This window comes from Leptosomus discolor, chromosome 18 (genome assembly GCF_034619465.1).
Source record: "Leptosomus discolor isolate bLepDis1 chromosome 18, bLepDis1.hap2, whole genome shotgun sequence".
Classification (NCBI taxonomy): Eukaryota; Metazoa; Chordata; class Aves; order Leptosomiformes; family Leptosomidae; genus Leptosomus; species Leptosomus discolor.
In genome coordinates, this window is record NC_141408.1 from 4,331,700 (window position 1) to 4,353,449 (window position 21,750).

Sequence of the window (21,750 nt, forward strand, 5' to 3'; positions counted from 1 at the left end):
ACCGGGCCAGGTGGAGAGGAGGGGACCGGGGGGTGGTGAGGCTTTCCCGGAGGACTCACCATGGCGGTGATCTCATGGAAGGACTGGAGGTACTCGACAATGCGGGACTTGTGCGCTGGCTCCACGCGGGCGAAGCACCGGGCATCGCGGCACGCCTGCCGCTGCGCCTCGGGGGGCAGCTCGTCGAACTCCCGGCCCGTGTAGGCTTTGCCGGCCACGTCCTCGCTCTCCGAGAAGATGCCGATCCTGCGGCAGATGGCCACCGCCGTGCCCTTGTTGTCACCGGTGATCATGATGACGCGGATGCCGGCCTTGCGGCACATCTCGATGGAGGAGGTGACCTCCTTGCGGGGAGGGTCCAGCATCCCCACGCAGCCCACGAAGGTCAGGTTGTTCTGGGGGTGGGGACAGCCCCGGACCCACATTAACCCCTGGGGACGCAGCTGCTTCCCTCCCTGCTGTGAAACCACCCTGGGCACAGGGATTTCCCCTGGGAGAAAACTCTCAGGAAGTTTCCTACCAACAGCCCCAGGGATGCATCCTATCGCCCCACTGCAATGGGATGCCCCCATCCCCTTCCGCTGCTCCTCACACCTTTTGGCTTCGCTGCTCTCCTCCCCATCCCTTGGGTGGTCCTCAGGTCCCTCTCAGCAGTCACCCCACGGGGGTGCATGCCCAGTGGGACGGGGCTGTTGGCCTTGGGACCGGCCCTGCTGCATGCAGCTCCACTCTGTGGTTTGCAGAGGAGGAGCTGAGCCATTGCGCTGCCCGCTGCCCACAGCGAAACCAGAGAGAAAATACTTCTGGGGCTGCTGGAAGTGGGTGGGAAAACTTAAGAATAAGGAAAAAAGTTCCTGGAGAAAGCTCCCAGTGCTGTACCTCGTAGTGGGCGAAGGCGGCGGAGTCGTGCAGCTGCATGGTCTCCCTGCGGACGGGCGTGTCGTGGGTGGCCAGGGCCAGGCAGCGCAGCGTGTCAATGCCCATGCCCCAGTCTCGGATCCTGCCCAGGATCTTCTCCCGCACCGGGGCCGTCAGCGGGACCCTGGCAGTGCCCACACGGACGTGGGTGCAGCGCTCGATCACGCTTTCCGGGGCGCCCTGGGGAGGAGCAGAGGGCTCAGGAGCTGGAATGAACGTGGAGGATGAGCATCTCTTGCTAGCACCGAAGGAAGTACTGGAGGGAGGGAAGGCACCAAGTTTGGGCAAAGGAGAAGGAAATCTCCCCAAAACTCCAGCAGGCACATCCCGGCTCGGCAGCTGAGCGCGCTAGATGGCAGCCTCCAACCGAGCGCACGAGGACCGCGGCCAGGAAGGATGAACCCATGTCAGGTCACCAGGCAGCAGGATCTGTTCTGCAGGGGATCTGTCTGACTCCTGCAAAACCTACACCTCTGCCCAAGATACTCCCGCACCGCAGATCCCCCCTCAGACCTGGAGGGGATTAGGGCTGTAAATCACTGCCGAAAACACATGCTGCCTGCGGGATGCACAGCGGATGCTTGTGATGCCTTTGTGATTCAGGAAAACATGTCCTTTAGCATCACAGCATCTCGCCCCGTCCCTTCTGACCTTACAAAGGACCCCTGACACTGCTTTTTAATATAAAAATTGCAATCTTTCTGTTGCTCCTTTTAAAAAATCTTGTCCAGGGCTGCCAGGGCCACAAATGCAGTAGCTCTGAAGGGTCCTAACCTGACTTGGAGGACAGAGTTCACCCACCAGAAGATCTCTCAGTGGGAACAACAATATACAAATTTTCTCAGAGTCAGCAGGGCGAAATTCCTGCCGCATCTCTTCTCTTGGGAAAAAAATGCCCTTTAAAACATTATTTTATTTCTGGTTACAGTGGAAAGCTGGACATCACCCTTTGGACATTACTGGTGTCCAGAGGGTCCAAGCTCTCAATAAAGGCAAGTGCCCAAGTTTTGCACAGGGGCAGCTCTCCCCTGGACCCAGCACCAGCACACTCAGTGCCTTTTCTTCCCTCTAAATAATTTTACCTCCTTTTTTTAATCTCCTATCAGTACTGCAAAGACTCACCTCCTCCCTGACCACACCAGCATACCTGCTGGCTCCTGGACCCCCAGACAGCTAAGGGAGGAGACAAACTGCAAAGTGTCACTGCCTGCTGCAGTAAGGGCCAAATCCTGCCGGGGTGTGTATGAGGAGGGAGGATCCTGCAGGGTGCTGGGGACCTTCTCCCCTACCTTGACGAACATCTTGCTGCCGATGGAATTGTGGCTGGGGCTGGTGGGTGTGCAGTACACCGACATGGACTTGCGGTCGCGGGAGAACTCCAGGGTGCACTCCTTCCTCATCAGCTGCTTGATCACCTGTGGCGACAGCGTGGGGCTGAGCCGGGACATGACAGGGACACGGCAGCTGGTACCCTCTGCCTTGACTCACCCCCCTGCCAAGCCGGCACCGCACCAGTGACGGCAGGAGAAAGGCCACCACAGGAGCCAGCAGGGATGGGACAGTGCAAAAAGCAGAAGGAGCTTTCCTTACGCAATTTTTTGGGACAATATTAACCCGGCCGACTACACCGTTGCCGCCCAGCCCACACCACATGCCAGCGTGTACCTGACCCTCAGTTTATTGACCCCCACGTGGGATGCCAAATAGCTCCTGTAGCCAAAGATAAAGCCCTGTTTGCCAGAGAGAAGGGAGAGACTTTCCCCTGCATTGGGCTCCGGCTGCGCTGCAGGAAGGGGAACAGCATCCCACTCGTTACAGCTGAGGGGTTTGCCCTGACTCTGCACCCACAGGGGTCAGCAGGAGTGGGAGCACCAACATCACCGGAGACTGGATTGGTTCCCATCATTTAACCAGCTCTGCAGCTGAGACTCTAATTAGGCTTATTTCAGAACATGCTAATTACCCTGAGGACTGCCAGCTAAGCAGGAGCAATCACTCACTCAGATGTTACCTGCAGGTTTGCAGGGTGAGGACAGAGCAAGGGCAGCCCCAGCCCATGGACCCGTGGGCACAGGCAGTGCCTGCAGACAGGGTCCTGCACCCCAACACCCCCCAAAACCCCACCACAAACCAGGCTCTACCACTGCCACTAGTTAATTACTTCAGGAGCCAGACACCCAGCAAGACAGCAGCCAGTCCTCCTCAGAGCAATCCCCTGCCCACGCACCCACACAGACATCACGGCAGCTGAGCCAGGCTCCTGGGAGGACACGTCTTGTCCCCAAAAAGCCATTTAATGAGCAGGGCATCTGGGGCAAATCCAAAGTATTTTCTGTAAAGGGCAGTGGGGACGTTGATGCCAGCCTTGCTCTGCATGGCTCAACTGCTCATAGGACTGTTATTTTTTGTTGCCAGGGGGGCGTTGCTTGTGATGGGGACACAAGCAGCTTTTTGCACCGGACTTTTACAGCAATTTAAATCTAAATAAATCAGTGAAGGGGGCAAAGGAAAAGAAAACTCCTTTTGGGGTAAAACCTTGCAAGTTCACAGTTAAAACGATGCTCCTCCTGCAACAAAGCTGCAAATGGGAGCTGGAGAGATGTGCAAAGGGGATTTGTCCGTGCAAAATGCAGGCACTTCTGTGGATATGCCAGGCAAACGCCAAGCGGCTTTCAAAGGCCAAACCCAGCACAGGGTACGAATGCAGCGACTACACGTAGGTGGGAAGCTTTGTGCCCACAAAAGCAGTGCTGTCCCCGCTGAGCACTGCACGCTCAGTGCAGCAGCAAGGACAAGGACACCTGGGAGCAGCCAGCTGCTGTGGAAACCCTGAAATCCCATCAGAGATTTCAAAGCACAGAGCCACTGGGAGCAAAATCAAGAAGCCCTGAATCTCCAAGAAAGGTTTTTTTTGTCCCTGCCCAAGCACAAGAGTAAGGAGAGAAGTGACCAAACCCAGCCTGGCGTCTGAGTGGAAGGGCAGTGATGGGCACATGTAATGAAGCAGCTGCCGGACTGATGTACGGCTGGGAAATTCCATCTCCCTTATCAGAAAGGAGTCAGGGGATTTTTTTATGACCTGCTCGGACCTATCTGGGGAAGAAATGCCAGAACAGAGAGCCCTTCCTCTGAGCAAGCAAAGACTGGAACAGGTTGCCCAGAGAAGCTGTGGATGCCCCTCCTTGGAAGCATTCAAGGCCAGGTTGGATGGGGCTTAGAGCAACCTGGTCTAGTGGAAGGTGTCCCTGCCACGGCAGGGGGGGGTTGGAACTGGATGATCTTTAAGGTCCCTTCCAACCCAAACCATTCTATGATCTATCTAACAGCATGATACCAAAGCTGAATAAATCCAGACATGAAATTAAGTGTATTTTCACCAGAAGGACAGAAAGACACTGGAAAGATGGAGTAGGGAAACAGCCATCACAGGATATTTTCACATCAAAAATAGATGTTTCCAACGAGCAAGCCTCGTTCAGGCAGGCTTGGCTCTGGTGAATGCAGTTCGGCTCACTCTATGGAGGACAGCTGCTCACCGCAAACCAGGCACCTGAAGATTTGCAGCAGAGCCACAAAACTCCAAACCTCCTCGTCTGCAGCCAGAGTTCTGGCCATCCCTGAGGGGCTCTCTCCCAGCTGAGCAGGGCCTGGGCTGAGTTTGAGCCTTGGGGATGGCCTGCTCCGAAGCTCCATATGGACCCAGGTCAGTCCCCACGGTGCCAGGGTCAGCCTCCCCCTGGCCACTTCACTATCTGCTCCAAAACCAGCTCAGCCCGCTGCAAGCCAGGAAATTGCATCCTTGTTGCAGATCAGTCCCTTAGATCATTGCAAGTGGTTATTGCTCAAATAACAGTCATCCCAAAGCCCTCCTCTCCCTCCCATCCCCTGGCACCAGAGCTCACAGGGGCCTCTCCCCCCGCTCACCGAATTGCAGGCGTTGGCTCGCTCCACCTTGGACAGTTTGCTGGTGTCGGTGTTGAAGACGTTCATCTTCTCCACCAGGCACGTCAGGGCTGTTTCAGTGGCTTCCCCCACCTTCTCGTAGACTTTTTTGGACTAAAGGGCAGAAAAAGAGAGGAGCTTAAGCTTTAGAGCACGTCCTCTACCTGCTGCTCCAAGCAAGGATGCTGTCACCCACTGCACCACCCCAGGGCTCCCAGAGCATCACCCTAGGATGAGCTGAAGCAAGGGAAGGGGATCCCAAGGGACAAACATCCACTAGCGTTGCCCCAAAGCACAGGGAAGAGCATCGCCGGTCCCCTGCACCGCCCCGGCCCCTCTGCCCCCCCCACACCTCGTTGTAGTCCAGCGAGGAGTCGTTGCAGAGGGCGCAGATGGTGGCCAGCTCCACCAGCCCGTCGTACTGCCCGCACTGCACCGGCTGCTCGTCCTTCAGGCTGTGGGGAGAAAACAACGCCCCAAAGCCTTATACCAGCTTACACGTTCAAAAAATATTTAACTTCTCCTATATATCCCTCGTGAAATTTTCTGAAAAGAGGGAGAAAGAGCCCAGTTAAAGCCCCGGGCATGGCAGTAAGTGCTTGGGTTCACAATTTGTGCTTCACCAAATGGGGCAGGACTTGTTGCAAATAAAATATCACAGGAGTCGAATAAGCACTGGAAGTGGCCCAGAATAAAGGGGGTTGCAAAGGAGCTCAAAAGAGCATTAGATCTGAAAGCAGGGCTTGTCAAAATGCTGGTTGATGAAGATGACGAACAAGAAAAGGGGCAAAGAAATTCGAGTTAATGTTGACTCCGCCAGGGGTTTCCAGTGGCTGGGGATCCAGAGGAGCTGTAGGACCAGCAGAGAGACCCTTCTCCTTCCCATGATGCTGCTTTGTGCTCTGGCGAGCTGGAGGGCACCCAAGGGAGCATGTAAAAGCAGCAGACAAATTTAACAACTGCATTGCTGTGGCTGTTTCCAAGCAAGCGGCGAACTGTGGCCTTTGCTTCCTAAATAGCATCTCTCTGCTATGTCAAGGAGCACAAACATCACTGGAAAGGAGCAGCCTTGAACACACCAGGCAAGCCGGACGCTGCTTCTCACCCACTGCCCCGTGGCAGAAACAGCAGGCGGTGGTTTTCAGGGGAAAGAAAAAATTATCCTGGTTCCAGGAGAGGTAACTGCAGGTTAGAGCTGTATAAACCCAGCCGGTCATCTGCTTGCTGGAAAAATAATTTGTCAGGCATTTATTAGGATCAGTTTATTCCACTGCTGGTTCCCAATGGAAAGAACATGCTGGAGCCCTTGTTACAGCTCTGGAGCGGAAAACAGGGAGCAGCCAAGAAAATCTGAAAAATCTGTTTGCTGAGGGAGAAGTAGTTGTGCTGGGCTGAGAGCGGGCAGGGGAGAGCCGCTGACTCCTGCCCGGAGGATGCTGCCCAGCCCCAGCTCGTGGGCAGGGGGAAGGCAGTGGCTGGAGGAGGGAACCTGCAGGCACACTGGGCTGGGTTTGGATGTTTGGGAAGGTGGAAATACCAGGGATGGCTTTTGCAGCATGTGATTCTCTGGATATTGCTGTGGAGGGATGGGGGGATATGTCCCCATCACCAACTGTCCCTGCACAGAGCTGGGCGAGACCCATGTGCTGGGAAAAGCATCGGCAAAGGTGCTGCTGGCTGGGTGCTGCGCAGGGATGTGAGCAAACCCAAGGACAAGCTGCAACATCCCCCACGCCGAGGCCAGGCTAAAGCAAAAGAAGCATTTTGGTAGCACCAGCCCTGGGGGAATGGGGAAGTTTCTCTCCGTGACCCCTAAGTGAGCCCTCACATCCCCCTTGATGTGCACTACAAGCACAGGGCTGAAGCAAAATGCAAAAGCAACAAGAATTGTTGCAGACCAGCACAGAGCTGCCCTGCAAGCAGTCCCCAGAGGAGGGGGGACATTGAGCTTCAGAGGTTAACAGACACGAGTTCAGCCCCTCAGTCCTCCTCATTTAATTGAAACACACTGATTGATACCAGCTTATGACCTGGCTCAATTTTAATGGAGATTCCTAGCCAAGGATCAAATTGGCTCTATAAATATTAATGAAATTAAGTCTGAGGCTGGGATGAATTACAGTCGCTCCACAGATGAGCAGAAGGAATCGCGGTGAAGAACGTGCCTGGAATCACACAGCAAAGTGAAGGGGAGCAGACAGCGCTCCAACCACCAGCTGAGCTCCTCATCTTCCTCCTTTCCAGACTTTACCCACACTGGGGAGCATCACCTTCTTTCAAAGGAGGGGAAATAAACAGACACAATGGCAGAAAACTCCATGTGTGTAATAATGCAGCAGGGAAAAGCCCCTGGCTTCCACTCTTCACCCTCAGCTGCAGCTCAACAAAGCCCACATCTCCCCCAAAACACGTCCTGACATCAGTAGGATCGTGCCCCAGGCACAGCAGCCACCTCGGCTGTCCCTGCCAAGGACGCAGGGCTCAGGGAGTGCTTTTCCACCCGGGGTTGCAGCCGTTTGCAAGTCCTTCTGCACATCACCAGCGACACGGCTCCAGGACAAGCTGCTGGCCCTGGGTCCTGCTTGGGGCTGGGGCAACACATGGTGGTTGACACCGAGAGTGCACAGGCTTCAGAAACATGGAGAACGAGCATGTACTGCGAAAAGCCTCGTTCATCACTATTCCCACATTTGATGTCTTCTCCGGTTCAAAGCATTTGATCGGGATTGCAAACGAAGGGAGAGCCGGGCGCCCCTGTGCTGAGCAGTGGGAGGGCAGCAGGCTGAGCCGGGGCGCCTGCCCCTCACATCATATCGGGCAGGAGTTGGCGACAAGGGACAGTGAAACAATTGCCCTGGCTCCCACCAAAGCGAAGGGCGGTCACCCACCACTTGCAAGCCCAGTGTGGCCAGAAACCAGCACCCAGCAGGTATCTCCACAGGCAGGGTTCAGCGTGGCTGCAAACCGCCGCAGAAAACCTCCCTTTCTCCCCAGCTTGTGGGGTCAGTCTGGTGTCCTCCAGCCGCGGCCACAAGCTCGACCCTCCCAACCTCCCCCCAGCTGTGCTGCCAGCCCAGAGCCACCCCGTGTCACCCGCAAAGCAGAGGGGACCCACACTCACATTTGTCCCTCGGGGGCGTAGGTGGAGCCGGTGATGCTGAACTCGTGCAGGCTGCACTGGGCACCCTCCACCTTCTCCATAATGAACATCTGCCAGGGGGAAAGAGGGACACAGAGCATTAGGCAGCGATTTTTTGGTATAAACCCCATGCCCAGCCTGGAGACCCAGCAGCCAGTACCATCCCAGCGATGGCCCCACTGGCATGGGCTCAGGCCTCTCCCTGGCCGCCCACTGCTCCTGGCCACCCCCGAATCCTTCCAGCTCTCCCCTGCCTTTTTCACATTCGCCTCCTCCACCTCTTTTCTTCCATCGGAGAGGAGCGATGCCAAACCAGTTCCTAAGAAGGTGCCTGTGTTTTTTTTGGAGCAGAGAAGGACTTGGGTCTGGGTTTCCACTCCTGCCCCCACCACCCTGGAAGACTCCGCAGGGCAGGATCTGATCAGCTGCCCCTGCCACCCTTTCCCAGCCAGCTCTTGGCCACCAGTTTGTCTTGTGTATTACTGGGATGGCAGCATGGCAGCTCAGTAATAAAGCCCCGAGGAGATGTAGAAGTCCCACGTGCTCTATTTTTAGTGGTTTTTGCCTTTCAAACTCCTTCCACTTTCTCTCTTACTGCTACAGTGAGAGCAACAAATCCCCAAAAACCTACAATACAACAAAAATCCCCCTCTCCCCAAGCTCCCCCAGTCCCCCCTTGCCCCCTCCCAGCACAGCCCGCCCTTCGGGGCAGCCTCCAGCAGCAGCAAGAGCAGTGCCCGACCCCAGCCAAGGCGACAGTTTGGCGACGCTCATTTCTGCTTAATCGTTATTTATGACCCATGCTGGAGCCAAAAAGTAACAAAATAATTAAATAAATAAATAAAATTGTTTTGATGAATGCATGTCCCCAGCTGTGACTGCCTGCGGGGAGCAGCCAGGAGAGAGAATGGCTAGGGGAAGCGATGCTCTCCTCAGCTCCATGAATCTTCTCAGCAGCTCCAGAAAGTGGGTGTGGGGGCAACTGTCCCCCTCCATCCTGTCTCAAACCATTCTTTTTTTCCCCCCTATTTATTTCCCTCTGTTGATTTGAGATGTTCTCCAGGAGAGGGAAGCAACAGATGCTGGAGAAATCAGGAGGCATCGCTCAGCACCAGAGATGCGACGGCTCCAGGTACCACCCACTTCTCTCCCCTCCACGCCTCCTCCAGCAACTAACAGAGGTTAATTTACTGTTACTATTAATTATTGCTAATAACACAGCGACACCCCACCAGTGCAGCCATGTTGGCTGGTGAATGTGAGACCTCCCCATACAGCCCGGTATCCGCAGGTACAAGCTGAGGCCCAAGCCAAGCTAAAAAGGTCAAGCTCGGGGAAGCCCGTTTATGGCAGGTTTAGCACCAGGACACCTCAGCAGGTTTTCTCACCTCTCTATTTTACAGGTTTGGGCAAATCAAAGCAAGAGGTTCAAAGAGCACATCTCCTGATGTGCTCCTCCTGTGCACATTTCTGAGCCCAAAGCAACCTCCCCACGGCTCCACAGCTTCACAGCTATTTGCAGATACCCCATTTGCTGGCCTATTGCCCTCAGCTCCTTTCCCAGAGCCCATCCTGGAGGCCCCTCAGCATCCCTGATGGGTTTTGAAGAAAATCGTGAGCCAGAGGGTTGCAGAACAGACGTCCCAGGTCCTCTGTCAAGGCACTGAGCTCCTCTGGCAGGAGGTGCAAACACTAATGCATGAAAGACCTTAATCGAGAGAGCCAAAACACACCCTGTCTCCTTTGGCGACAGAACCTGCCCGAGATGACGGACTTCAGGAACCAAGGCGAAGTGTGGTGCCCAGTTTGAGACAACACCAAAAGGGACCTTCGAAGGCTGAGTGTCCTTTATCTCCTTTTGAGATGTCCAACGCCATCGGCCTTCCAGAGAGCCAGAATCTCCTGGCCTCTTCAGAAAATGGACTCCTGTGCTCAGAAATGCTGACCGGACTCATTTATTAAAAATTCTGAAAGCATCCACCCCAGCCACGGGTGGTTTTGCCTGATACGGGTCTGTTTGTTTTCAAATGCTCACAGCTGCAAAACAATTACTGCTTTCACAATAGCAACTTTCTTATTAAAAAAGGAAAAGGAAAAAAAAAAATCATCCAGGCCCTTTATTTTTCCATGCCTATTTAAAAAAGGTGCTGCGTAACCCACAGCAACCAGAGGTTATATCAAATTTCCTGCCTGCTCCCAGCTTGCGTGACTGGCAGAGCGAGGGGGCGGCCGGGGCACCGCAAAGGTGTTTGCAGGCTTTTGGCACGATGTTTCGGCAGATTTCCAGGCTGAAAAGGGGGCAGAGGTTTGCAGGCGGTGGAAACAGTCCAGAGGAAATAGCTGTGTCTTAGTCCATAAAGAGGATAGGTAAGGTTTCCATCACTAAAATAATATCAATAATAACAGGAGCAACAGAAGGAGGTGGCAAAGCTGCGCGCTGCAGCTCGACTGGGCGGTTTGGGAAGGCTGCTGAAGAGAGATGCTCGCAGAGGGGCTGCCCAACTTCTTGCACTGCCATGGTGAACACCAGCTCCAGCAGCCCGCAAGGGGAACCCAGCCAGCACCACCCCAGGACTTCCCTCTGCTCCCCCCTCCCCCCGCCCTTAACCCTTTTAAAACCATGCTGGTGACTCGGGATCTTAATGCCACAGAGAGATCGGAAGGAAAATGTTACTATGTGCTTATGAAGACCCCAAAAGGGTTTCAGCTATCGCTCCTCCTGCCCCGTGGGTCTCGCCTGGCCCCGGCACTGTATCACACAGCCAGACACTGCTGGCCTGTATTTTTAGAAAGCAAAGGGCACTCGTGGATGCGCCATCCCTGGAGCAGCGCATGGCATCTGGCTGCAGGCTTGCGGGGAAGAGAGATGCGAAGGATATGTCTTCACATTTCTGTATTTTCTGTAATATCTTTAAAAGAACTACTCATCAAAAGGCAGACAAGATAGGATTGCTGTCTGGAATAGTTAGAGGCTGTAATCATCAGTCATTTACCCATCAATCAGCCCACAGATTGGCATCATTTTCATCCTGCTCTGGAAGCAGCCCCGGCCGACAGGCACCCGCTGGCAACTGCCACAGCCGGCGGCTCGGCCACAGCGCCTGGGAAACCCCCAGCAAGGTCTCCCATTAATTAGTGACTAGTTTAGATAAACGGAACTGCTGAATCAAGGCACAGTGTTCTGCAGATTAAAAAGCAAATAGCGCCTGCACAGCTCCTGGGCAGCTGCACCGAGGACGGGAGTTTGCACATCCAGGCTCTGCTACAGGGTTTATTGAAAATAAACCCCTTCCTGCTCTTCTTCCCCAAAACAGAACACATCTTGGAGATAGCCAAACATCACCAGCCACCTCCCTGTCTCAGACATGGGGCATCAGCATCTCCCCGCTCCAGCCCCATCCTGCTCTGCCCCACACAGCAGCAGCCCGAAGCCTGCACGGCCACACTCGCATCTCTGCTTCGAGGCCTGACTTTCCAACGCCACCCTCGTGATCCTGGAAAATCAAGTTACGGTGCATAAAAGGGAGCTGCAAGTTTTAGGAGAGTGGTTTACATGTGCAAGAGCAGAGCTGCAACACCTCTCTGCCCCTTCTCCCCCTGCCAGACTCCCATCAATCCCAGTCGCAGGGTTATTTAATGGTTGGCAGAAGACGGTCCCTGCCTGCTCCGCAGCACAGGCTGGGTGAGACGGTGGTCTCGGAAACCCCCAGTTGATCGTAAGGTGAGCAACATGAACCATGGGTTTAATTTGATTTACTAAGTGGGTTTGTGGCTTTACTGCAGAGCTGTAACCTCGGGTGGACTCGAGGTTAGAGAAAAAGCACCAAAGTCTCGGCCACCCGAGATGGACGAGGCCCCCAGCACAAAGCACTTCAGCAGACACTTAACACCCAAGGGCATTTGGGGGGTGCAGCTTCACCCCTGCTGACCACCTGGGATCCAGATGTGTCCTGCTGAGCCGCTGAGCCAGCACCCCTGGCCACAAGACCCAGGCGCCAAGTGGGACCTGGAGCTGGTGAAGCAGCTCTAAAAAGAAAAAAAACAGCCAAGGGTTCTAAAACAGACTCGAAGACTTTCAAGAATTACTTTACAGCTCTACAGACCCAACGCTGGCAGTGAGATGTAAAGGGCAAGCACGGCTCAGCAGCATACCCTGTGGCTGAGCAGCTGCGCTCATCCCCATTGGATGTGTGAGTTAATCAAACCACACGCAATTAATACATTTTTTCCAGGTTATAGATAGGCTTTCGTGGCTTTTTCACCCCCCACAGCTGAGACGGCCACTCGGTACAGGAACACATCCAGGACACGCCAACGGCCACCCAGTGCAAATATTTACCCACCCGCCGCTCAGCAGAGCCGCCGGCAGCCTCCGCGCTGCCTGCGTCAACACGGGAATCCCTCTCCGTTAAACATTAACAGCCTGTCTGTGTGTCCTGGGGCCAGTCTGACTCTTGGTATCATGCTCTGGGAGTTGGGATTCAGCCAAGTGAATAACATGGGTGTTGGACCAGGGTTGTGGGGAGATGGGGTGGAGGATACACTGAATTTAGAATTAATTTTTTTTTTTTCCCCACAAAGTTGTCCAGTTTATTCTGCAAATGATGATGAATGCTAAAACCCTCTTGTGTGCCACTGCCCCGCTCCATTCCTCTCCTGCCCTCTCCCTGTCTCAGCATGACTAGTCCTGCCTCTCCTGACCATGCCACTCCACAGGAGATGGTGGCACTTCTGCCCAAGTCCAAGGAGCAGATCCTACGGTAAGAAGCGCTTTGGGGAGCACAGGGTGACTCCTACCTCTCCTTCTGCAGTCTGCAGAGCTAAAGAGACCACAAATGTTTGGGTCACTCTTTACTTGCTTCCCTGCAACACGGGGTCAGAAAATGGGCTTGTGGGAACGTCATCCTCATGCAAGACGTGGGCAGCTTGGTCACAGCCTCGTCCCAGCGGTGTCTCCTTTTAAATCACTTATAGGGCAGAAACATCAGACGTTTCCAGTAATCTTAGTTTGAGCTGAGCAAACCAGCGGCCAAAGCCCATGGCCAGCCTGCAGCATAGTCATGGCTTCCCACTACACTACCCAAGTGTCAGAGAAGAGAGACAGTGGCCAGGTCCATTTTTCCCCACAGCAACACATTTTCCAAGGTTCTCCTATAAAACCAACGCGCCAAGGCCATGAAAAAAACCTTTCCTGAGACTTGAGGATTAATGGGGAAACTGAGAAGTAGTTAGATGGTCCAGGCTTTCCTAACAAGTCACCTCTCCACCCAGCCAGGCATGCAGAAGCAAAGCTCTCTGGTAGACCAGGAGCCTTCAATCTCTTCGCCAAACCACCCCAGAGCTCCCTCTGTCAGAAGTGCTTTCCAGTCCGAGCTCAGCTGCCCACAACCACTGACGGCAGACCCTCTGCCAGGTGAGGATGGGGAACCAAAGCACCTTTTCACCAGGTCATGGGCATCTTCTCTTAACCCCTAGATTTCTGTCTGAGCTTGTCACAGACCCATGCATTGCACTGACCCTCCAGTTTTGAGTGAGTTTTGGCCTCACCAGTCCAGACTTTTGCATAGTCCAGGATTTCTCACTGGTTTGGTTAAAAACAAGGAAAAAACGGCCAAGAGAGCAGAGGAGGCTGATTTCATTGGCATCTCCAGGAGCTCCGTCTCAACATCACATCCCAGCAGGAAGAAATGCTCTGTGGAGAGGGAGCCCTGAAATAAATCTGCAACACGGCGCCTCCAAACTGGTGTGCTTATAGAAGTGAGTTTTCTAATTACAACCATGCCAAGAGAAACCATAAACCTCCTTGCGACCAGTGAGGCAGAAGGGAAGCCAAGGGCTTCCTACAAACCATCTTCCATGCTCACCTTCAAATGCCTAACATGAAACCAGTCTGGCGAGGACAGCAAAGCCCGGTACCCCAGGATGGGGATGGAGTGATGCAGAGTGCTTGGGGGCTTACCCAGCACCCAGCATCCCCCCTGCACCCCAAAATGCCCCCAGCACTCACCCGGCAGACAGACATCTGGTTGGTGGTGAGGGTGCCGGTCTTGTCGGAGCAGATGACGGAAGTGCAGCCCAGGGTCTCCACCGAGGGCAGGCTCCGGACGATGGCGTTCTTCTTGGCCATGCGGCGCGTGCCCAGCGCCAGGCAGGTGGTGATGACGGCCGGCAGGCCCTCAGGAATGGCAGCCACCGCCAGCGCCACCGAAATCTTGAAATAGTAGATAGCTCCCCGAAACCAGGAGCCGCCGTGGACAGGGTCGCTGAAGTGGCTGACGTTGATGACCCAGACAGCGATGCACACCAGGAAGATCACTTTGGAGAGCTGCTGGCTGAACTCATCCAGCTTCTGCTGCAAGGGCGTCTTCTCAGGTTCCGTCTCCACCATCTGGTTTCGGATCTTGCCGATCTCAGTGTACACCCCTGTTGCAATTACGATCCCTACGGCCTTCCCAGCTGCGATGTTGGTGCCCTGGGAGAAAAGAAAGGGGCCAGAGTGGATACGTGGGCATAAAACCTCTCGGCCTGAGTGAGTGGGTCGCTTGTGAAAGGAGAGCACGAGATCTTGGTTAAGGGGAAAACGAGACACCTGGGACTTTATATAAACCCACCCTAAAGCAGCAGGAGACCCTCCTGAGAGCTCTCTCTCCCCTCAAGGACTTCTTCCCAAGAGGAGCATGAGTGAGGAGGAAACCCAAATTTGCAATAGCTCCGGGAGCAACCACAAAACTTTTCCCCATCCACAGTGCATCCTATTTGATGGAAAACCTGCTGAGGTTGCCTAAGGCATTGAAGGGCATCATGTGCCACAGCACAAATGAAATTCAAATGAAGCAAGTCCTTATTTTTATGAATTTGGGGCTCTCTTTATGGATCCGGGTCTCTCATGCATGAATTCCCTTTCACTGCTCAGAGATCTCCTGTGTGGAGCCTCTTCACTTGGTGGCTCTTTGGAAAACCACAGGAGAGGTGGGGACAGGCGTAAGGGACTTACGGAGAAAAGCATGTTCTTCTTGTCCTGGTTGACAGCCCGGGGGTCAGGGATGGGGTCAGCATGTTTGATCACCGACACAGACTCCCCTGCCAAGACAAGAGGGGGGAGATGAACCACCCGCATTTCCTCTCCAGCCTCTGCTCAACGCGTTATGAGCCTGCAGCCCAACCCCCGTGGCTTTCTAAAGCAGCACTTTGCCACCAAACCATCAAAACATCCATCACGAGGCGGTGAGAGCTGGGCCAAGGCGCTCTGAAGACGAGGGCTGCAGAAAAACGACCTGTGTGGTTTGCTAGAGCGGCCACGAGCTCTCACACAGCCCAACAGGATGGGGCCAAATCCCTGTGCCAGGGAGCTGCTGGCTGGCAGTGCAGGTTTGCACACTCACATGGGGTTTGCAGGGCAGCACAACAGGAAAGGTGCCCAAAGCCCTTCTGCTGAAGATTTATATGTTGTTCTTTGCAGGTTTGCCCTTTTGCTGTGCCTCCTCTTGCCTTGGAGAACTAAGTTAATGCGAAGTCGTGTTTCAAGGAGATTGGGCTCCTTTCCCCACATTTTAAATTTTTTTTTTTTGATTGCTTTTCCTTCCCTGCTGCCATCTCCCAACTCGATACCTTTACAAAATCACACAAGAGAGCTGGAATATTGGAAGCCCTTTCTGCTGTCTGATCGTCCACTGGCCTTCCCTGACAGCAGAAGGAGAGGACTTTTGAAATATCATAGACTATCAGCTTTAAGGGCTTTTCCAACGCTTAAAAAAAAAAAAGCCACCTCTCCCTGAAGTTGTGAAGCCTTGTACACTAGTGGTCATCATGCAATGGCTGTGCAGGGGGAGCACGGGCAGGGTCTGAGCAGCCCCCCATGAAACCCCACTTCTTGCACCAGACAGCTTTGTGTTTTGCAGAAGGGATGCCCGAACACCCGGCACATCTTGCCTACGCCATGACTTTTAGATGATGAGGAGATCTCCCCAGGTCCTCAGTCTCATTCTCCCACCCGTTTCCCACCCCAGCAAAGTGCCTAGCTTGGTGTCAGCCCCAAAATTTGGCTCGGGGCAGACGGTAGAGGGAAAGTTCTGCCTTCAGCAGCTGCCTCCGCCCCATCAGGCCTGCACGCACCTGTGAGGATGGACTGGTCGACCCGCAGGGTGGTGGACCGGATTTCGATGATCCGAATGTCCGCCGGCACCTTGTCGCCAACTACAAAGGGAAGAGCAGAGCAGCTCCGTCAGGCAGGACCGGCAGCACCCGGCACCCCGGGGAAGGGGGACGGCAAATCCCAAACACGCCAGCACAGCCGGGCTGTGCCCCAAGGCTCAGGGCCACCAGTTTGCGCCTCAGTTCCTGCTGTCTCCTCCTGTTTTCTATTTCAACTGGCTGGTCTCCAGGGCAGGCACTGGCTTTTGCTGAGGCTCACCATGTCCCTACGCAGCAGCACCCAGCCTGCAGCAATGAGAGGTCCAGCCTGTGGTAAACCAGGAGGTTCCTGCCCCAGAATGCCTCCTTTCTGCATTTAAAGCTTAATTTTCTCTGTCTAAAATTTACAAGTCAAAAAAAAGAAAAGCTGGAAAGAGGCGCCATCAGTTGCAATCAGACACTGGGCAGTGCAGTGACGGGAACTTGAGGAATTTCTAATTTTAGGGGATTACGTTGCACAAAAGCAGCCATCCAGGGTGGAGGCAGCAGCACCGAGGCCGAGGGGGTTACTCGTGCTGTGCCCAGCACCCTCCACTCTCTCCCATGGACCGACCACAGGTTTCAAGCATCACCTCCCTCTGCAAAATTCAGCGGAAGCGAGCGCTGCCCTGTGCCTGCCGCACAGGGGTGCTGCCAGGGCGGGTGACCTGCCTGCCAGCCCTGCTCGTCACCTTCCCCAGCTGCCACCCGAACAAAACTAACTGTGGTTTGAGCCAGGTTTGCCAGGACCAAAAGCAAAGGTGGGAGCTTCAGGTGAGCAGAGGACCCAAGGGGGCTCCCAGCAAGCCCCCAGGTCGTGTCCCCCCCCTGCCCCAGCTGCACCTCCACAGTGAGAAGTGCTCCTGTGCTGCGGCCGGGACTCCCCTAACCATCACAGGCAGCAAGCACCTGCATCCCTCCTCCTGCCAGCGAGGGCAGGTACCTTTACTCTTCCTTTTGGAGTGGAGTTGCTGCAGTTAGCCCTCCCAGCCAAAGCCCAGCGTGGCCCTGCCCGCTGCCCTGCATCGCCTGTCCTGCCACGTCCCCATCTCTCCTCTTCCCTGCAAAACCCTCACAGCACCCCCATCTTGCCACTTCCCTGCGAAAACCCCAAAACATCCCCATTTTGGAGCAGCCCGAGCCTCCTAAGGCCACTCTTAACCCCATTTCAGGGCTCCACCAGCCAACTGGAAGCTGTTGACACTGGAAGACCTTTCATGGCCATGGGTCTCCTGGCACGGCACTGTGGTTACGGGTGAAAGCAGCCCCATCAACAGCCAGCCACTGATTGCCGCCCATTGAGGCGCATGTGCTCCCTTAAAAAAAAACCCTTTAAAAGCTGCTTTTCCTGCTGGGTTTCTTCCTCCTGGCTCTTCCTCGCGCTCCCTTATCGGCTGGACGCAACCGCACTTCGGAAATACTGAGGCAGAGAGCGCCCGGGCTGACAGTGCCTTACATCACGTTACACAACGCCGTCGGCTTGGCCGCCAACGATCCTCTCAAATCCCAGACTTTAACGAGCGCTTCCTCCCGGGGCTCGTAAACCCCCCCCAGCGCAGCGGGAGGGGGGCTGGCGCTGCTCCACCACCCAGCCATTTATTCCAGCTGTAGATCTGAGCGCTCCGGGACGCGGCGTGCAACATCTGGCGCCCGGCCAGACCTGCCCTGCTCCTTGTTTTTGGGGGGGGTGCTAAGGACAGGGACCCACTGACTCCCTGAAAACATTCACTTCACGCACAGATTCACACTTCACATCTGCTCAAGGGAGCTGGAGCACCTTAAAGGGAGCAAAGAGCTCCTCTCCCGCCCTGGGAAAGGTGGGGAGGGTTTGCGGGAGACCTGCAGATGAAAACTCTGTTGCCAGCCCCTAGAGACAGCGCCAAGCTCCAGTGCCATGGGGGTGACATCTGCTCAAGGGCAGAGTGACAGCATCCCAGGAGACTTGCACGGCGCAGGGCAGACCTGTACGGACCCGGCAGCTGCCATTAGCCAGCTACCAAACACGCGCCCATCACCCAAGCACTGCCAGTCTACCCAGTGCCAAAAGCCAAAGGATAGAGAGGAAAACGGGCGACAACTCTGCACGGCCACAGCCACCGGCACTGCCCGAGCGAAGCAGGAGCGGGCAGGTGGTGCAGCACTGGGTGGAGGTCCCTGGGCAATGCCCTGCCTGTGCTTTTTGGGCAAGGCAAAAAAGCTGGTGCTGCAGCTGAGTTCAATCCCTGTGCAGCTGCCTGCACAAGGACTCACCTCCACTGCCTTGTTGCGAAAGGGCAAAAATCAGCTGGGTTTAAACTGCTTGCCAACTTGCAACCATCATTCCTCTCTCCTCTTAGTGTAGCAGGTTTTCTGCTCCCTGTTGCCAAATTTATTGCATTTGCACCTGCAAACAGAAGCCAGTCCCTCCTGCCTGCGCTGTCCCTGCTGGCCAGGATGTCCCCCAGATGTCCAGTGCCCCTTCAAAGCTATTGCTCCTGGTGCACTTTCCTATCAGGCAGCCTGACAGCATCCTTGCCGCTTGCTATAACCTTCTAAACCCACAATTAATTTGCAAACCCCTCCAGAGGAGAGCTCAGCTCTTTTTGTCCCAGTCATGATGCTGACTGTGCCATTAAAAGGTAATATTTTGCTCCTGATGGGCAGGCAGCAAGCACTGGATCTAGGGAAAGACAGCAGAAATGAATTAATAATTAATTAATTAATTTAATTAAAGGCCAGCTCAGCAGCTGGAGTGCATTGCCAGAGCTGGCTTGGGAGGTGGCCGCCCGCTTGCCCAGCTGAGGATTTGGCCAGCACTCCTCCACTTGATCCTCCCTGCATTATTTTCACGTTCATCTTCCAGCTGAAGCCCAACTGGAAGACATAAATAACAGCGAGCTGGCTGGGCGCGGGAGGGATTGCAGCATGTTTCCACTAGCAGGGCCACAAGGAGGAAAGGAGTGGATTAGTTTTGCAGCTCTGGGAGTTTACGGCATCGTTTAACGAACAAACAAAACGGGGTAGTTGAAATGCATCCTCTTTAGCTCTGCTGGGGCAGGCAGGAGACCCCCAGGCATCCTTTGTTGAATGCAAAACCCCAACAGAAGGGCTGGGGGAACCAACACAACCAGGGAGGCAAAAGCACCCTGCGGCGGGTCCCCTCTGCCTCTCGCCCTCCCCGAATGACAAACCCCAGCTACCAGGGCAGCCTGCCCACGCAGGCAGGACCAGCGCTGCTGCCTGCAGTGCTGAACCCCCCCGCGCTGGCGGCAGCACTCGCCCAACCCCGCTGGTGCGGCACCCAGCACCAGCTCTCATCCGCGCCTTGTCTGGGGGATGCGCGCGGGAGAGCCGCTTCCAGAGAGAGGGAATCTTGGCGGAAAATTAAAAGTTCTTCCAGTTCTTCCAGAAAACGGGGAATCCCTCCCAAGACACAAAACCTGTGCCAGAAATATACACTTTTTTTTTTCCTTTTCTGCTCTTCTCTACCATCCTACACTTGAGGTGAAGCCTTGGCAGCTGATAAGCCCCAACTTTGGCCCAAATAATTTCATCTCTCTGGATCTGAGAGGACAAACTAAGATCTCAAGTGTACAACAACGAGGCAACTCAACGGAGGAGATGCACCCGGATACCGCAGCAGAGCCCTCCCGCCATGAGGACCATGGGGTGCCCATCACCGAAGCCCACCTGGCCAGCACCACCTCCCCATTCCACCCCGTGCCCTGGGGTGATGGCACCCTACCTGCCACCTCCACGATGTCCCCAGGGACAATGTCCCGGGCGCGGATCCGCTGCACCCCGCTGCGGTCAGCGCGGATCACCTTCCCCATCTCGGGCTCGTACTCCTTCAAGGCTTCGATGGCACTCTCGGCGTTTCTCTCCTGCAAGCAGAGGAGGAGCAGAGCTGCCAGTGGTGGGGTTGCTTGTGCCAGCAGGCTCCTTCCCCACTCGCTGTGAAGACAGGAGGGCACAAACGCCAGCCCTGGCTTCGGCATCCATTTGCACCATGGATGGGCAAGTGCCACGTCTTCCTCAGCTGCTCTGAAATGGTCCCCACTGACTTAAATCCCACCAGGTCCTGGACACTGCATAGACCTTTGGGCTTGATCTTCTCACTCCTGGTTTGGGAAGCGGCATATGTCACCCAGATGCATTGTTCCCCATCCAGCAACCCCACCTCAGATCAGGCTGTAGATTAAATAAATGGCCTTAAAGTGGATACATACGATAGGAACATTGCTGGCTCATTGCTCATTCCCTAGGAGATACAGCAAGGTGAGGGGCAGCAGCCACCACAGCTTTCTGGTGGACAGGGCAAAATGTTTGCCTTGGAAAATGCATTTGGTCACGGCCCAGAGACAAGCAGTATTTGCCTGGATGGCAAAGTGCAAGATCCTAAACTCCAAACTGCAAAAGCTGCCAAAGTAATGTTGAAGGAATGAGCCAAGAGGAGGCAACGACTGAGCATCTGTGCTTGGGCACAGGACAGCATAGCCAACATGAAAATTGAACCTTTGAGAAACGAGTTTCCAATGGCAAGAAGCAACCAGACCTTCAGATGAGGCATCTCAGCCATGTGGAGCAGAGACCTGTGGTGCAGGTGGGAGGGGGCTGCAACTTACCTGCCACACGCCCACCACGGCGTTGGCAATCAGGATCATAATGATGACAATGGGCTCCACGAATGCCGTTGTGGTCTCCTCTCCTTCTTCAAACCAGGCCAGGATCTGGTACGCAAGAGAAGAGAAGGACTGCAATGTAGTTGAAACAAGTGCCAACATTTTAAGAAGGATGGAAACAAGAGCCAACCAACACGTGATGTTTGCTGGAGAGAAGACAACCCAGACTGATGGCCGGCCCCACGCAGCTTGGTTAAAGCATGGACTTGCCGTATCCCACTGCCGGTGCTTAACTCGGGTGCCTCCACTCTTCTGCTGGGGACAACTTAATGTATCCAATAAGTACGGCCAGAGCAAAGAGCCACACAAAGTCTGGGTGAGTATTTGCACTGGGAAAGCATCTATTTTTGTCTAGTGCACTCGCAGGCGGATCATGGCCATGAGCAGATGAGTGGGGAGACAGGGCAGCACTGTCTGCTTCTCAAACAGACACTGCCAGCAACAGCTGGGCAGCCCCTGCGGTCGCTGTCTACAGCAGGGTCAGCCTCCGAGAAGCCCCTCCTGGGCAGACGTTAAGTGATGCAATACAAGCCATTGATGCAGCAAGAGCAGGTCTGCAGAGCAGGGACCGACCTCCTGGCTTCTTACCACCCTGAGCCCCTCTCCATCCCACAAAGACCTCATACCATAATACAAACAAAGCACACACACACAAATACTTGCACTCCATTTAACTGCTTGTTGACCTGCGCTGTGTCAACATCACAACACCTCACTGCTCTGCGGCAGAGGCACCGGCACAAAGGACCCCTGACACAAGGGTTCACGCCTGCTTTACCGATGAGCAGAGCCACCGCGCCAGACTCGGCCATCAAGCAGATTGCCAGAGCTCTGCAAATTCACCAACAAACGGATCGCTGCGTGTTGTTTTGGGAATGTACTGAACCTCGTGAGGGACCACCGCCCTCCTTATCTGCCCAT

The 21,750-nt window shown here is 54.7% G+C and overlaps 1 protein-coding gene across 1 annotated transcript in view; it reads right to left on the bottom strand.

The window, feature by feature from the left end:
* ATP2A3 (ATPase sarcoplasmic/endoplasmic reticulum Ca2+ transporting 3) overlaps positions 1-21,750 on the bottom strand; it is a 55,394-nt gene that overhangs the window by 10,621 nt on the left and 23,023 nt on the right. Inside the window, exons 4-14 of the mRNA XM_086475449.1 lie at positions 20,773-20,877; positions 19,893-20,031; positions 16,112-16,192; positions 14,994-15,079; positions 14,007-14,471; positions 7,982-8,070; positions 5,213-5,315; positions 4,843-4,974; positions 2,208-2,333; positions 880-1,098; positions 60-395 (exon numbers count right to left, since the gene is read on the bottom strand). Coding sequence (XP_086331575.1) covers positions 60-395; positions 880-1,098; positions 2,208-2,333; positions 4,843-4,974; positions 5,213-5,315; positions 7,982-8,070; positions 14,007-14,471; positions 14,994-15,079; positions 16,112-16,192; positions 19,893-20,031; positions 20,773-20,877 — 1,881 coding nt within the window. The remainder of the gene's footprint in view (positions 1-59; positions 396-879; positions 1,099-2,207; positions 2,334-4,842; positions 4,975-5,212; positions 5,316-7,981; positions 8,071-14,006; positions 14,472-14,993; positions 15,080-16,111; positions 16,193-19,892; positions 20,032-20,772; positions 20,878-21,750) is intronic.